Source organism: Dermacentor albipictus, chromosome 6 (assembly GCF_038994185.2).
Source record: "Dermacentor albipictus isolate Rhodes 1998 colony chromosome 6, USDA_Dalb.pri_finalv2, whole genome shotgun sequence".
NCBI classification, from domain to species: Eukaryota; Metazoa; Arthropoda; class Arachnida; order Ixodida; family Ixodidae; genus Dermacentor; species Dermacentor albipictus.
In genome coordinates, this window is record NC_091826.1 from 27,585,502 (window position 1) to 27,603,240 (window position 17,739).

The 17,739-nt window shown below is 47.8% G+C and overlaps 2 protein-coding genes across 11 annotated transcripts in view; one reads left to right on the forward strand and one right to left on the reverse strand.

The window, feature by feature from the left end:
* Window positions 1-7,886, reverse strand: part of LOC139060925 (uncharacterized) — a 35,500-nt gene extending 27,614 nt beyond the window's left edge. For 5 of the 9 annotated variants that reach the window (XM_070540252.1, XM_070540251.1, XM_070540250.1 and 2 more), the window contains exon 1: window positions 7,618-7,886. The gene's annotated coding sequence lies outside the window, so the exon portion shown is untranslated. Of the gene's footprint in view, window positions 1-243; window positions 530-7,596 lie in introns of those variants that run through there. The other 4 variants (XM_070540254.1, XM_070540248.1, XM_070540253.1 and 1 more) reach the window with 2 other exon arrangements.
* Window positions 1-17,739, forward strand: part of LOC139060923 (complement C3-like) — a 184,687-nt gene that overhangs the window by 32,463 nt on the left and 134,485 nt on the right. The window contains exons 2-4 of one of the 2 annotated variants that reach the window (XM_070540233.1): window positions 13,718-14,595; window positions 15,205-15,573; window positions 16,995-17,103. In XM_070540233.1, coding sequence (XP_070396334.1) covers window positions 14,304-14,595; window positions 15,205-15,573; window positions 16,995-17,103 — 770 coding nt within the window. In that variant the 5' untranslated portion in view covers window positions 13,718-14,303. The remainder of the gene's footprint in view (window positions 1-13,717; window positions 14,596-15,204; window positions 15,574-16,994; window positions 17,104-17,739) is intronic. The other variant, XM_070540234.1, reaches the window with a different exon arrangement.

Genomic DNA, 17,739 nt, shown 5'->3' on the forward strand with positions numbered 1-17,739 from the left:
AACAAGTTACACGTAACTAAACCCCTGCTTGGCAAGTGGAACTTGTGCTGTCACCAGGAACGGCTCCATGAGGTAATCGTATGCAGACTTCGAATCGGGCACACAAATCTGACCCACATAAAGTTAAGGAAGAGAAAACTCGCCAACTTGCGTGAAGTGCCATGAGCCCTCATACAGTCATGCACGTTGTTATGACATGTCCACATATTGAAACACAGAGACGGAAACTTTTGAACAACTTACATAACTTGTTTACACCCGGCCTCAATAACGGGAGATGATCCGCTAGTGCCATTCACTGACTTGTTCAACTTTCTAGATGGAACCGGTTATTTGCACAGGCTATTAAGTAACACCGCTTTTGCTGCCTTCACATTTGATTTTGCAATGCCTCGTGGCTGGCGCAGCATGGCCTTATAGCGTTTTTGCGCCACTGAACCCCAATCAACTAACAAGCATGATACCGGCGAGTCCAATAACTGACTAAACCTTTTTGAAACAGGGAGCGGACGCTTATGATTTCCGTACCGCATCGTGGGCCGTGCTTAGTCAACAGCCCTCAAATCACCGGCGTCTGCGTTTTCAGTGCTCGTAACGGGATCGCCGGACGTTTGCGTCATCCGCCAGGGCAAACTCCTATCGCTTGAGCATCCGGTTAAGGTATGCGCCTAGGAGGTGCCGTTCACATGGAGCGGCGGTGTCTGATTAATACGGACCGATTCACGCTTGATTTGTAACTCGAGACGAGTTAATTCCATTCATTCTTTTCAATTACGTTTGGTTAGCGTGGTGCCTGTCACCGACAGGTGACAGCGCTGCGATGCATAAAAATAATAATGGTATAGTTTTAGTAGCTTTTGTTGGCTATTTCACAAGCTTCTAGCCAACGTTCTAGCAAGCGCCCCCGGCCTTGTACACCACCATCTGCGGCCGAGACGCGTCAACTGGCAGTGGGATCATATGGCGGGACTTTGTTCGGAGGAAGTGCGCATTCGATCGTGCGACGACTAGGCTGTGCGAGTGTGAGCGCGAGAGACCGTGTGCGTGTTCGACGGGCGCTATTGTGAGAGTTCCTGTGCGGCAAACTTGAGCCCCTGCGTTGCTCCCTGCGATCATTCTTCCTTTCTTTTTTTTTGTTCCCTTAATAAATCAAGTCGCATTCAATCAAACCACTGTGACCTGTGGATTGCTACTATCTTGAACACCTCAGAAGTGGGATTACTAAGCCCAACGAACTGAGGGGCACCATGACTGTAAAGGAAGTTCGGAGTGGAAACGCCCCATCAGACAGCGACAACGAAAGTGGTGTTACTAGTGAGACTGTGCGTGAGGCAGTTTTTTTCCACGGGTACCGACAGAAGTGATGGTGTTACCGTGCGCGAACGTTTGAACGCCCTTGTGGAAAAGGACCGCGTCCTACCGACTTTGCTGGAACGCTCGACTCCGTCGGCGACGCCACAGCTCGTGTCCGCGTGCACGCCCGGTGGAATCGCTGAGTTCCAAGTGATGCCCGACCTAAACAACATAGCAAGCTTTAACAGTTGCGAGGACGCACCCTCAGCAAAGGATGGGATTGAAAATCTCCGTAAAACAGCGACGCTGCACAGCTGACCTGAGTCACTCATGCTTGAGACCGCAAGGTCCCGTTTGGCCGGACCGGCGAGAGACTGGCTGAGTTCGAGGCAGTGGCGTAGCAACAGGGGGGCCGGGGGGCCGTGGGCCCCGGGTGCAAGGGGCCAGTGAGGGGGGGGGGGGGTGTCATATACGTCTGAAGGCACCTCTCTTTCCGCCGGCTACACCCGGAGAGGGGGGTGACAGAAGACCTATGGGCCCCGGGTGCCAGACGACCTAGCTACGCCACTGGTTCGAGGCGATCCGAAATCAAAACTTGGAGCGGTTTTGAAGAGCGTTTTCGGCGAACTTTTGAGAGCCAGGCGCGTGCGGCGGAACGCTGGCGCAAAATGCACGAGCGTGTGCAACAGCGCAACGAGAGCTCGGTGGCCTATTTTCACGCCAAGGTGCGCAGGGAGGCGAACTTGGATTTCTGGGACACCTGTCAGCAGGTAATCACAGGATTACGTTCGAAACAACGACTGCGGTTCCTACTCTTGGGTATTCATTTCACGGTGGTTACAGACTGGCAAGCCCTGATCTATATGAATGCACAGCGTACACAGAAACCACATATTGCTCGTTGATATGATCTCATCCAGGAATTCGATTTCACAGTAAGGCATCGACCGGACACACAGATGGAGCATGTCGACTCGTTGAGTCGAGAACCAGTGGAGGGTCCCAACGATACCATAGATGATCTTTTCGAGAGACGCTTCGAGGCTTGCCTGACCTGAAGTTTGTAAGACCATATAGTCGCCACTCAAAGAGATGAAGAATTACGACGGCTTATAGGGATACTTGAACAGTCGGAACATGACCGCTCGAGAGAAGACAAGACCAAAATTAAGGACTATGCTCTTAAGGATGGTCGGCTTATGCGAATCATCGACTCTGACAAGGAGATGGTAATGAAGTTTGTGCTACCAAAGTGCATGAGGAAGGCGGTCGTGGTGCGATGTCAGGATCTGCTTGGTCATTCTTCGGTGGACCGAACTGTGGCAAAGATCCGGGACACGTTCTGGATCCCTTGGATGCGCAACTACGTGCGAAAGCACATCTCAGTGCTTTGAATGTATCTTCAACAAGGTCCCTGGTGAGAAGAAGGAAGGGCTCCTTAACCCCATTCCGCCTGGTAATTAAGCGCCCCTTCAATATGGTGCACCTGGACCACACGGGTCCATTCGTCCCAAGCAAGAAACGGAACCAACACATCCTGGTAATCATAGCTAATTTCACTAAGTTCGTGCGTCTCTTTCCTACTCGCGATACTTCGACAAAGCACGTACTGCGCACAATCGAAGAATTAATCCTTGAGAGAGGTCTTCCACAAACCATCATTACGGATCGAGGCAGTCGCTTCACTTCAAAAGCATTCGAGGTGTTCTGTGCGACTCGGGCAGTTAGACACGTTCTGAACTCATCATGCCACCCTCAAGCTAACGGACAAGTGGAACGAGTGAATCAAACTGTATTGCCCGTCATCACCACAGCAATGAAAGACTCATAGAACCGGGATTGGGATGCTAACCTCAAGCATGTTGAATGTAGCTTAAACAACGCTGTGAGTAAGAGCTCGGGAAAGACCACTTATGAAACGCTTCATGGTTGTAAACCCGTCTTTTATAGATTAGCCCTGCAAGAGGAGAAAATGGACGGTGAAGACGCTTGGAAGGACCCGAGTGAGCTCAGAGAAACTGCACGGCAGCGCTTGCTGGAAGAACAAGCAAAACGTAAGCAGCTGGCATACGACACCCTGCATTACCCTGCAAGGATGTATGATGTGGGCGAAGTGGTATTTTTGAAGACAGCGCCCCAACACACGGGAAACCCAACTAAAACACAACCCAAGTTCCGAGGCCCCTTGGTAATAACTGAAGTGTTGCCTGCAGAACGTACGGAGTGGCAGAGCTCAACAAGAAACAAGAACTGTGGAAATAGGTACGCAACGAAGGCGCACGTTTCGCAATTGAAGGCGTGGTCGACGACAAGTAAAACGTCTCATCTAGACGACGACGAAGAGTCAGAAGAATCCGAGCACCAGCTTGACCAGGATCAGTGCGACGAGCCTCTGGCAGATAAGACGCCCACGCAGGCAATGAGTAGTACCTGCCAGGCCACGCGACTGCATGCCTTAAAACAGCTAGCGTTTTTTTTTTCGTGTGTGTGTGTGTGTCTGAGATTACCTTAACGAGCACGTTACGATTTCATGACGGCCGAGTGTTGGCTATTTCACAAGCTGCTAGCAAGCGCCCCCGACCTTGTACAGCACCATCTGCGGCCGAGACGCGTGGGATCATATGGCGGGACTTTGGTGGGAGGAAGTGCGCATTGGATCGTGCGACGACGAAGCTGTGCGAGTGCGAGCGTGAGAGACCGTGTGCGTGTTCGACGGGCGCTATTGTGCGAGTTCCTGTGCGGCCAACTTGAGACCCTGCGCTGCTCCCTGTGAGCATTCTTCCTTTCTTTTATGCGTTGCATATTGCAATCACTCAGTTCAGCCCTTGGGCGCGGCCGCGCAGCCACCATTGAGGGTGTGAGCCATTGTTCATTGCTGCGCGTCTCATGTGTGGGTCTATTCTCTTTTAAGTTTGCTACGTTTGTTATTAAGTTGCTTCTATTTTTATGCGTTGCATATTGCAATCACTCAGTTCAGCCCTTGGGCGCGGCCGGGCAGCCACCATTGACCTTTAGCGCAACCACGTGACGTGACGTCACGACAGCCGGAGGAAAAGCTGGGACTCAACTCGCGCAATATCCAACGCATTCTTGGCTTAACCAAGCTAAGCCTGGCCATTTTTTGTTCCCTTAATAAATCAAGTTGCATTCAATCAAACCACTGTGGCCTGGTGGATTGCTACTGTCGTCAACACTTTGCACCTGCAAGCGGCAGCCGCGCCGCGCGAGCATGCTCGAATATGGCACGTGACTTGATGGAGGCTGTGCAGCGGTGTCCTAAAGCTCCCTATTTAATAGTGATCCAGGGTCGCGATTCAGGGGCCGACGCGGCCTAGGCCCAATTGCGCGTGAGGCGAAGCTGAATGCATACTGAACGCGCGTTTCCAACAACGGTCTTCGATCGCGCCCCACTGTGCCAATAGTACTAATTGTGCAATATTATAATAGTGTATACCAAAGTCCAGATTTTATTAACAGGATGTATCCGGAGAGGGAAAGTCAACCAATTGTAATAAGTGCAATGGCATCATTACTCTTGACCACATGCTTTGGCAGTGCCCCGCGTTCTTCACAGACTGTGTCAAGGAGCAAGAATGGTGGCGGCAAATGCTACACAGTGAATCATTCTCTGACCAATTGCGGGCAGTCTAGAACGCCCGCGATGTGGCTGAAGGGCTCGGCCTGACAGACGCAACGTGGGAGCGGCCCGCGTCAACCTAGGGTTGACCTTTAGGAGCCAATAAAGTTCCACATAAAGCATTAACAAAGGAGGAGGCCGCAGGATGGCGGAGACTGCAAACGGGCACCTTTCCAAACTTACACATACTAAGTAGGATGTTCCCCACGCAGTATAGCGCAACCTGTCCGTGGTGTGGAGCTAAGCCAACATTATACCACATTACATGGGAGTGTACAAGAAACCAGGCATTCCACAAACACAAAACACCAAGTGCGGAGCAATGGGAGAGCTGGCTCACCAGCCGCGAGCTAGAGACTCAAAAGAGCTCTAATAGCGCACGCGTGCGAGGCGGCCCGGCTCAGTGGAGCCCTGGACTAGGGGCCCATCCATGGCTGAAGAGGACTCAAGCTTCAAGAATGAAGACTTCGGCCTCGACCCGCTAAAACCTTTAAAGAGGCAATAAAGTTTTCCATTCCATTCCATTCTTCATACCATACCATACTGCTTGAACAGACCCCGGTCACCTTTCCGCATAGCTACAGGTATTTAAAACATCTCTGCAGATGAGTGGATCTTGACAGTGGCTCAAACCGGTCGACACAAACGTTTATAGAGAAAAGAGAAACACATTGCGTGCCGCCGGCAACGACTGACTACGCGAAGCTTTTAGCCAAATAGAACACTCCAAGACAATATTGTCACATGTACAGACTACCTGGAAATTCGAGGAAATGCTACAACACATATTTTCGCGTATTAAAACGTAATACATCTACGAAATACTTTCGAACGTGTACCGTGTACGTGCCTCTTATCCCGCGTAAATTGTTGCACGCCGTACCTTTAATGTTTATAATGCTGTCAATCAAATGACAATTGTGCAGAATGACCTTGCGCTAGAACTGCATAATAATTGTCGCAATCGAACAGAACTTTTGGTCAATAGCTGTGCATCATGCTAACCAAACTGCATTGCTACGCTTCCGATTGTTTGGTTTATTGTTACTTTTATTGTCCTGTCATTCCTACGAGCTTCTGCAAAACAAGTCAACGCTTCCCCTCATGTAATGCTTTCACCACTCCGTTCCGTCGGGCAGAGCGCGCCATTACCTGCCTTCCCTGCAGACGCGGTTTGATCAATAAATACCATAGCAGTGAACATAGATAAACTGACCGTTAGCTTGACGCCACGCATGTAGAACGTCGCGTTTTCATAGCGTGACTGAGACGTCTGCTCGAGTCTAACATGCCACTGGACAACAGTTAGTTTTTACGATTTGCACAACTTGGGGCTGAGTGCCACTGTCCACCGTGTTTTGTTCCCGACACGATACCAAGCGCACTGCGTGCACTTAAGAGGAAGTTATCTCGGGCCCAACTCCGACGCGGCCTATTCAAATACATGTCAAACGCAAAAACGTTTTCTCTGATATAACCCCTGGAGCGATTTTAATGGAATTCGTACCATTTGAGAGAGAAAAGTTAAATTCTAGTCACTGTTGGAAGCGGAATTTCGATTTAAGTCCTGAATATTGTTAGAATAATTTTCAAAAATTCGAATGTTAAAAAAAAATAGAACGAAGTTTACAAATTCATAACTCTGCATCAAAAACAGATTTCGCAGTTCTGTAAACGGCATCCATTAGACCATTGAAAGCGGACAAATTCGATGTGTCACTTTATGTGTTACGTGAATTTGTTGCGTTCTTTACAAAGGTTTTGAAACAGCTGTATTTCTATATTACTAAATTTTTTGAGATTCATGTATAGCATATCAATTTTGTCCGCACCGCCGTGGTTGCTCAGTGGCTATGGTGTTGGGCTGCTGAGCACGAGGTCGCGGGATCGAATCCCGGCCACGGCGGCCGCATTTCGATGGGGGCGAAATGCGAAAACACCCGTGTGCTTAGATTTAGGTGCACGTTAAAGAACCCCAGGTGGTCAAAATTTCCGGAGTCCTCCACTACGGCGTGCCTCATAATCAGAAAGTGGTTTTGGCACGTAAAACCCCAAATATTATTATTATAATTTTGTCCGCTTTAGATGTACTATTAGACACAATTCATAGAATTCTATTATCGTTTTTTGTTTCTGAGTTGCAGAGGTGTAAACTTGATAGTTTCGTTTCTTGAAAACTTTCGATTTTTGCCAATCTTTAATAACAAATTGAGGAGCTAAATCGAAAATTCGAAACCAACAGTCACTAGATTTTAAGTTTTTCTTTTAAACGCAACAAACATCGTCAAATTTCGTGCAGTGGTTGCCGAGAAAAACGAAATTCTCCTTTTACATGTATTTAGATAGGAGCACAAAAGCTAAAGCTCCCTCTTAATGCCTCCAGCTTTATTTTGTCCGTGCCTCCAAAATAAAAGGTCACCGAACTGCACTCACCGCAACCCGCCGTGGTTGCTCAGTGGCTGTGGTGTTGGGCTGCTGACCACGAGGTCGCGGGATCGAATCCCGGCCACGGCGGCCGCATTTCGATGGGGGCGAAAACACCCGTGTACTTACATTTAGGTGCACGTTAAAGAACCCCAGGTAGTCGAAATTTCCGGAGTCCTCCACTACGGCGTGCCTCATAATCAGAAAGTGGTTTCGGCAATTTAATTTTTTTTTGCACTCACCGCACCGGTCCTCTTGCTTACCTCGCGCTCGGCCTCGGCGAAGTTGGCGGCGGCAAAGTTTCGTTTCCGCACGGGGGCTTCCTGCGTGTCCGGTGTAACTACGGTGGACTACTGCAAGACACCAAACACTCCATTTCTTCGAGCACCAAACGGGACACGGTTCAGCAACGATCGAACTGTACCAATTGACTACACATCAAACAGCAAGCTCGCGGTGTTCGTTTCACACGGCGTTAGTGTTATCGAACCGCCAACGAACCGTTCTTCGCGCGTGGACCCGCCCGCTCATAGAGGTAGGTTACAGTAACTCTATGCACCCGCTGATACGAGGCTTCGTTGCCTCCGAGATCGCACTAGCGCAACGAGCCAATCTCGGAGGCCGCTTGGCGTATTCAGTGTGCTTTCTAATTGTGTGCAGATGGCGCTACGCGTAATGGTCGCTAGCGTCGTTCGCGTCGTGGCGCTACGTTTGAACGTAATATGGGCGCAGAACGTAATTATGGCGCGGAACACACCACGCTTGCTTTCCTGCAGTGCCACCGTAGCGCGTTTATGGGACCCGTTCGTCTTTTAAACAGTAGACTGCGTTTATGCAGTGGGCTCTATAACCGGCGCATTGACGTCGCCAGGAATTCGATTTCAGGGCACGTACTTGATCGGGAAAAGGTGGTGAGAGCAGACGAGTGCTGTCGCACATCGCGTTTGACGGGTGTTCTGGTATGCAGATATTTCGAGGGTAAAATGTTGGGAGGGGGGGTCTGCACGTGCCTGGTGTGCTCGTGCTCGGCCCAAGTTGCTGTATAATCTGCTAGACAGAAGTAGCCAGCTATCGCAAAGTGGCATGAAGAGGCAAGAACGCTTCGATTTAAAATTGCTATGGTTACTTCTGCTTTGAGGTTGCAAAAAGTTGGCCGCGGAATCAAGTTCTATGGTCCCGTTCGTTCAATTTGAACATTTGGCGCTGTTGTCTGCCCACTTTGTAAAAAAAAAAAGGCAGCCCGAAACACTGGGAACACATTGGGGGACTACATTGGGAAACCATTATTATTCACTTTTGTTTCCTAATGTAGTCCCCAATGTGTCTACGGAGGTCGGCGTCCTCTTGCCGCTTTGCACACCGAGCCGCGTTTCGCTGTGCTTCGTCTTCCGAGGCGTACTTTCGCGGTCGACCACGTGGTTTGTCAGGCGCCGCCGAGCTCGATTCTTTTGTATCCGTTTTACAACACCCAATGGACACAGGCCAACGCGCGCGTCATATTATAAACAAGTGACGAACCCTTGACGTCACGAACCATTAGGCGCGCCACGCTACACGTGCATCTAAAACCCCTTAAACTTCTTAAAGTAGTGACACTCTCCTCCTCCGCCTTCACTCCTCCTCGTTTCTCCTTTCTCTCACGCTCCTTCCTCGACTGTAGCGCCGCCTACACTGCTCGAGCGTAGCAACGGCGCCAACATGCGCTCCTCGCCCACTCCGTCGACTCTTCTCGAGCTCGAGCAAAAATGGCGCTGATGCACGGCGCGAGGGCCCACGTGATGCTTTTAGGCCAATAGCGACGCGGCGTCGGCCTCGGCCAGAGCGCGCGAGGAGGAGGCGGCATTCTTCAAAACGTGGCACTACTTTACGAAGTTTAAGGGGCTTTAGGTGCATCAAGCTCCCGTCTCCTGTGACGTCATGACCTCACTTCGTGCGGCTAGGCGCGCCGCGCGAACTAGACCCTCCTTCGTCTCGCCGATAACACTAGCTGGTGTGGAGTAGAGGTAACACCGCTGGCTCTCATGGCGAAGCTTCCTCGGGGTGGCGTGGACACCCGAAAACGCCTACGGGCAAAGGCATTCCGAATTTTCTTCTCGTGGTACGACCACAGGAACCCTACTGCGGGGGTATGAGCCATTGTTTAGGGGGGTATGACCCATTGCATTCGTCTTAGGTCACGTGACGGACGGACAAATTTCTCTTTGGGTAGGGATAGAAATGCTTACGCATATAAAACTCATACAATCATCTACGTATTATCACAGGGAAGGGACACAGAGGGGGACGGGGTTAAGACAATATCATGATGACATAATTATCATGCAGAAAAGTTGTGGCGCGCGATTGGTTACGCCGCTGTGTCTATCTTAGTGCTGATGCTTCTGATGATGTTAATGTTCAACATGAATCCTGCACTTTGTATTGCTTTTTTGTTGTTACCGACCATTGTATATGTAACGCCTGCTCCCCCCCCCCCTTATGTAATGCCCTAAGCCAAGGGCCTTTAAGGGTAAATAAATGATGATGATGACAGTGATGTAGTTTTTCTCTCGCAACAAAGCGTGCGAGCAGCACTGTCTCTCTCCGATTTCGCAATAGGTTCGAAAATGTGTCCCTGTATTTAATTAAATGAAATGTGCGGCCCCGGTGTGTCACTTGGTAACTGCAGTGCATAACCGAGCCATGAGCACCATGATTAACGCATTACGGAACACAAACGCCTAACATAATTCAGAAAGACTTTCATGAACCCGCAGGATTAACACAATTAACCGCTCATTGCACCCCTCCATGATAATGATCGTGCGAAGCCCAATGTGTGGCATTTCAAATAATGTGATAAACCCTAGCCAAACGTGTGCGTAACTTCATTAAGAAACGCAAGGACGTAAGCAATAATTGAGAAAGAGTTTAATAAACCGTCAGAATTAACCCAGCGATAAACACTGGGGCCGCACATTTCAGTTTCGCTGGTTTACCATCGGTACGGGGTGCATGGGCGGTTATTTTTTGTTTTTCATAGAGCCTGAGCTTCCTTGTGTAATTTTTTCAATGAACTCTGCAGTGTGGAGTTCAGCCGTGGAGGAACCACTGACGTCGACAGCTTTCTTTTTCCCCCCGACCCGCCGTGGTTGCTCAGTGGCTATGGTGTTAGGCTGCTGAGCACGAGGTCGCGGGATCGAATCCCGGCCACGGCGGCCGCATTTCGATGGGGGTGAAATGCTAAAACACCGGTGTGCTTAGATTTAGGTGCACGTTAAAGAACCCCAGGTGGTCTAAATTTCCGGAGTCCCCCACTACGGCGTGCCTCATAATCAGAAAGTGGTTTTGGCACGTAAAACCCCATAATTTATTTTTGTTTTCTTTTTCCCTCTTCTGCGCGGATTGCCGTAGCCTATAGCAACACCGCGTGACGTTACCACATTACGATTCAAGTCGCGAGTGTCAATTTGGAGGACAAAGCATAATCTCATCTCGGCTGGGATGGCCAGGCGTCACTTATCGGCATCAGCGATAGTGCACTCCCGCTGCGTGCACTGCTTACGAGCGATTACAGTACTAAGGTAGCCCCCCCCCCCCCCCCCCCCATGTACTGTACTCGCTCGGGGGAGAGAGAGAGAGAGAGAAAGAGGCGTAGCCGCCTCGGTGGCGTGGCAAACAATTAAGCGAGCGCGTAGCAGCGCTGAACTGTAGCGATAACTGTAGCTCAGGGATGATTGATTGGAAGTGATAAGCTTATATGCTGCGCAAATGTCATAAAACACCATCGAGTCGCGGAGCTTGGTTATCTCCTAAATAAATAGGGGTGTGTATATCCTATGTGCGATCTGCATATTTTGGCGCGGAGAGTTGAGATTTGTTGCGATGAATAACGCCATCGAAACCGCCTTTGGGGATCGATAGCCTTGTCTAGGTACTATTGGCTGCCCCTGTTACTAATTAGGACTGAGTGTTGTCAGGGCTTCCATATATATATATATATATATATATATATATATATATATATATATATATATATATATATATATATATATATATATATACATATATACACATATATATATCGGGACATGACTTGCAAGCAGTTATGGTTGCCATTACATGTTCCTGTGAATTATTTAATTTGTTTAAATAGAATGTTTTTGTCCAAAGCGATACTATTTCTTGTGTTATTCATTTGCAAATGTCACCAAGAAAATTTCCGAACTTTGGGCAACCACACAACGAAACCCTCCGATTTCTTACTGATTTTCAATGCCAGGCAACAAAATGGCTGACTTCTATCCGGATTTCTTCTTTAGTTATAACACCCAATTTTTATCCCCACCCCCCGAATTAAAAAAAATATATATAAAGTCCACAAATAAAGGACTTATACACAGTAGGGAGTTTCAGAAATAGGGGACCCAAGGTTAGATGACAAACCACTGGGCATGCAAAAGAAAGCAAAGAAAGTACAAAAGAATGCAAAAAAGGATGTGCACAGCAGTTTGAGTTTTTGGGTTCCTCTAAAGCAGGTTTCTAGAACTCACTACTGTCTCAAGACGTCGCCACAATTTAATTACAGCTATATATATATATATATATATATATATGGAAAACTGTGCTAATGTCTCAGAAAATAAAATGGCTCTAGTATGAATATTTAGATCACATCGTGGCAGTGGTCATTAGTGGCTACTAAAATCACAATAAACAATTTTTACGAAATTGTCTGCACTAAGCCAGTTCTGAGCTTAGCTGTACACTGAAGGCCCATGAACACCGGAGGCTGCCTAGAACGCGGAAAAAAAGAACTACGAAATTCGGATGTTAAAATACCAATTACATGTGTTGCTCAATAATTCAGAGCTCCGTATGTAATACACTTACTCGATTTATGTGCTCTTCTGTAATAATCCTAGATACTGTGTCTTTCTTCCTTTGCTTTATTTTCTTTTTTTCTCTTCTTAAAATTAATTGTATTGCAAAACGATGTGCATTTGAATGTGTTGTTCGCGTACTCATGCAAATTCGTTTCCATGTACAAGCGTTTACTGCGCACATACTTAATTATATGTTCATCTTCTTGTCTCGCGTTTCAGTCATTATTAGCTAAATGAACACCTTTTCAATTAGGATACCTGACTTCTGTATGCTCTTCAACAAATGCACTGTTTTACAGTACGCGTTTGCCATTGTTCGGGGTGCAGACCCTGTCAAGCCTGATTATGTTTCTTTTTTTCTTTTCTGCACCCACCAAGTGTACCTAGTACTGAAATAAACAATTGATCGATTGGCTGATTACAAAAAATACTTGATTACTGGTGTTGAACACTTTTAGATGATGCGTTGAAAAGAAGTAGTCGACGGTTTAACGGAACACCGTCTTGTCGGGTAAATTCACTAGACAAAGAAGCAACTCACTGACCATAGTCAAAACAAGACGATGTTCCTGGATCCGTAGAGTTGCGTTGTTCACAATCTTCAATTATCATGAAAAGAACTGAAATATTCGTTACAAGTTAATTCGCTGCGTGTCATTGAGTTGAAGATCTTCCGATGCAACAAAAAAAAAAACATGAAATCAACAGCAATGATAACATGAAAACATTGACCGCTTTTTCTAGAATGCCGCCGATTTAGAAATCAGAGGAAGAAATTCAAATTTTCATTCCGAACATTGGGTATTTGTTTACCTACTCAAAACATCCTCTCCTTCGGGGCTTCTTCATTGGGCTTTTGCCACAGGAACATTTGCGTGGCCATTTGCGACCACCTCTATGGCACAAGAAGGCTGCCATGTTAATTCTCGAAACCAATAATTGATATCTCATTAGATCGCTCACTGTTCATTCGAAATTATTCTAATAACGCAACAAAATTGCTGTTCATATGTAATTACAATTATTTTTATTTCTGTATCTGTCAGGTAAATCTATTTCCTAATTATAAGCTTTATACCTCACCTTGATTTACTTTCTCGTTTAAGTTTCTCTCGCTCCCCCTTCTCTTCAACCTTTAACCGCCGGCTTCTTGGCCAATCCTCCCTAGTGGGTAAGCGTCACAAATGAGGAACAAGCAAGCAAGGAGCGTTAAGCTACAAAGAATTGAACATACTGGTAACGGAAAATTGAAGAACTCGGCTACACAGAATTGAAGAATTTGGCAATACGGTGTGTCGCTCCATTGGTTCAACACTATAATCGCATGAACGTCGGCATTCATCCCGGGATGGTATACTGCCGGAATTCTTTACTTTAAATGAAAAAAAAAAGTGCTCGACTTCGAAATCCTATACAAAACATACTGACAAGCTTTACAGCGCTCCAAACAATTTATTATAATACCTTTTCTACAACCTATCTCGGTTTCGTTTCTTAGAAGGCGTCTGCACCGTGGAGTCCTGACACAGAAGGTGGTCACGTGGGCACGCAGAACATCGCCACGTTTTGGCACTCTCTTCTGCTCGCTTGTGCCGTCTGCTATGGCGACATCCATTGCGCAACCCTATGTGGCAGCCTACTAGACGACCGCTCAAGCCGGAGGCAGGTCAGCGGTCAAGGCTAAGAACCGCACCCGCGTCCTCTAGCTCTATCAGAGGCATAATGACGCCACTGAGCCGTCGCGGTGGATGCGTTGAATTTCTGAACGAGGGCGTTCGAAATCGCTTTCAAATAACTTTATTGCCAGTCTAAAAGCAGCCTCTTGAGTGACACCGCCGCGCTTGGCCCTGTGTACAGCTGAACGCGCAAAGGCGACGCGCGACAAGCAGAAGTGCGACAAGCAGAAGTGCATCGCACCCGTATGGAGACACCAAAACACGCGTGTCTTAAGATGAACAATGTCCTTCACTGGTGGCAGCTTCCATTGGCTGTGGCCGAAACTTCGAAGCTGACATGCAAGGCCTCCGAGATTACCGCCAGCGGCGTCTCGGCAATAGGCGCGCAATTTCTCGAGAGCGCGTGGCATGAAGATTCGAAGGTCGTGTGCCTGGTGCTGCCGCGACCTCTGTTCTACTGTCGTTTTTCTACGCTACAAGCGTCGCAGCGTCAACCCGCCTCGCCCCGACGACCTCGGACGAAGAGCCCCGCCACTGGACAATGGACGCGGTGGGCATTCCCATGGACGACGTCATGCTCCGTTTCCGGATGCACACCATCGTGTACCTGTCCTTCGGCCTCCGCTTCTTCGGCCTCCTGCTGAGCTTTGCCGCGCCAGTCCTGCTCTGGGGCGCCACAGCGAGCACGAACTCTTGCGTAGTAAGCGTTCCGATATTTTTGTCGTATCCGTGTGCGATTGATTTATAGATTGACTCCCCCCCACTATAATTCAACTCTCCAAGACGTGGCGTCGCTTTGGGTAGCGTAACCCTATCGGCCAGACTTTACTGACATTGATCCATGACGTTCGTTGATGAGACATTGATTGATGAGACGTTACAAGAACCGGTTATGGTCAACATGGTTGAACATCCCAAACTCTGGGTTGTTGCCGTACAGGGGCGCTCTACGGCAACTCTCCAAAGCCTAGCGTTTGGGACCTTGATCCCATATCGCTTAGACATCAACTGATAGATTCACCAATCGCCCGATTGATTAATTGATTGATTGATTGATCGATTGATTGATTGATTGATTGATTGATTGATTGATTGATTGATTGATTGATTGATTGATTGATTGGCGCTGGCTGACCACGATTTTCCGCCGGGAATTTCTCGCGCACTGTGTTGTTTTGGGACGCTCAGACCGAGTCGCTCTTCACCGCTTCATTCATCGTGGCATTTCTTTATTGATTCCCAAAGTATGCCTGAACGGGACCCAGCCACATCCACCCTAACGGCCGCGCGCCCGTTCCCCGGGGCGCAGGTCTACGACCTGCTGCCCTCGGTGGACCTGGTGACGGGCGTGGCGCCGCAGCGCCACGTGTGGAGCCTGGCGCTGCTGCTGGACCTGAACCCGCGGCTCGTGCTGGCCTTCCTGCACTGGCACTACCTGGGCCGGCGCTCCGTGCTCGTGGCGGCCCCCGAGCGCTCGCTCTTCGCGCTGGTGACCCACGCGGGGCTGGCGCTGCACGTGGCCGAGACGCTGTCGCTGAGCCTCGTCTCCGGACTGCGCAACTACCAGGAGTACCCGGCGCACGAGCGCATCTACACCCACTTCGTTGTCTCCTCGCTGATGTTCATGCTGAGCGCGTGCCTGTCGCTGCGCATGTGCCAGCACGAGCAGGGGCACAAGGTGAGCACTGATTGGACAGCCGTTCAGGTATGTCGTACGGGATAGAATAGAATAGAGTAGAATAGAACAGAGTGGAATAGAATAGACTGGAGCAGAATAGAATAGAGTAGAATTGAGCAGAATAGAATAGACTGGAGTAGAATAGATTAGAATAGAGTAGAACAGGATAGAGTAAGACTGGAGTAGAATAGAATGAACCAGAGTAGCATAGAATAGAGTAGAATGGAGTAGAATATAATAGAGTAGAATTGAGCAGAATAGAATATACTGGAGTAGAATAGATTAGAATTGAGTAGAATAGAATAGAGTAGAACAGATTCGCGTAGTATATAATAGACTGGAGTGGAATAGAATAAACCAGAGTAGTATAGAATAGAGTAGAATGGAGTAGAATAGAATAGAGTAGAACAGAATAGAGTAGCATAGAATAGACTGGAGTAGAATGGAATAAACCAGAGTGGGCATAGAATAGAGTAGAATGGAGTAGAATAGAATATACCGGAGTAGATTGGAATAGAATATAATAGAGTAGAATAGATTAGAATAGTGTAGAATAGAATAGGCCGGAGTAGCATAGAATAGAGTAGAATGGAGCAGAATAGAATAGACTGGAGTAGAATAGAATAGAGTAGAATTGAATAGTAGTTTATTCGCGACTGAACCACGGCTGCTCCAAGTTGCATAGGTACTACATTTCACGTACTTTTTGCATAAATGCGTCAAAATATGACAGCGAATTTAAGTGAAAGCAAGCTCGAAATTCTTAAGCCGTACTAAAAGTTGGAAAGGAAGTGTCTTCGATCGAATGAAACGTGACATGGAATGTTCATATTTGCCCAAGCGATATAGAGAAACCTATCGCGCGATCCTGTAGTATGGGAAGGGCGGAAATATTTCGCTGCGTTGGGGGGGAAAAATTGAGGGCAATATTGCAGTCAGAATTCTACAGGGCGGTGATATAGAAGTATCTTAAGCCGCACGTGCCCGCAGAAAGCAAGGGTTTATATTCACGTAAAATGTCTAAATTTTCATCCGATAGGCTATAGCCTGTAAGGTCAGTCCCCCTTTTCCCCCCTCGCCAGTAACGTCACACTTACTCATTCACACTGGCTTCTGGTGACGCTCTTTTCTGTCCTTGTCGTATTTCCAAAGAAGGGTTCACGTCTCACATAATAATGAGGCTTAGGTACGTCAGTCAGTTCGACCCGTCCATGCGCAACTGGCACAGCACACTTCATGCAGTTCTTCCCAAGTTATCCTGTACTCTATTTTGAGAGTGCCTTCTCTGGCCTCCTTAAGCACTGCACATAGTCTTTAAGGCTACAATAAAACGCCGGAATCAATGATATCGACCTTAACAGACAGAATCGCTTGCCGACAAAATCGTGTGCCGACTGACGCGCGTCTGGCAACCTGCGCAGGCACGTCGGTCGCTACGCCTCAAGCTGTGCCTGGTCACCTTGGCAGGGGCGGTGGCCGCGGCCATGATCGTGTACGTCAACGAGCACCGTGGCATCTGCTCCGGAAAAAGTGAGCCCGCACTACAATGGCGTGTCCGTCCCCCACGTTTGAAGCCTGAAGCTCTCTTCTATTCTATATTCTATAACGTCAAATCGTGATCGTTTCATTTGCATCAAAATTTCGTGACACGTTCTGGGCGGTAGTCGGTACCTTTAAAATAAGCTCAATGAGGCCAGAACCGAAAGGAAAAGCCTCCAGAACCCATTACTTTGAGCCTTGATGATATGTACGGTTCGTTGAAAAAATTTGGTGAACGTGTGGCAATTATGTAATAAATAAATTAAAAAAAACACGAATATTTCATACTGCCTTTGGAAAACCGACTTGAAAACTGGCTCCACTAGCGTTCTATCGTTAGTAGGATGTGCGAATATTCGAAACTTTCAAATAACGAATCAAATAGACAGAATTCGTAAATGCGAATATTTTCTTAATACCTTTTGAATGTTTCTGAACATCGACTGCACCCTAATTAAACATAAAATTGGAGCAAAGGTACGGTAAAATTTTCACCCGCGCTGGCATAGTATAAAGCACGAGAACTTGTGCAGTAGAGCAGGCTACTTCGCCTAGGTAGCCATACTTTACAGGCTATACAGCCATCATTCGGCTCTCTGAAAAGCCCTACCTGTGCTTGAGAAGAAA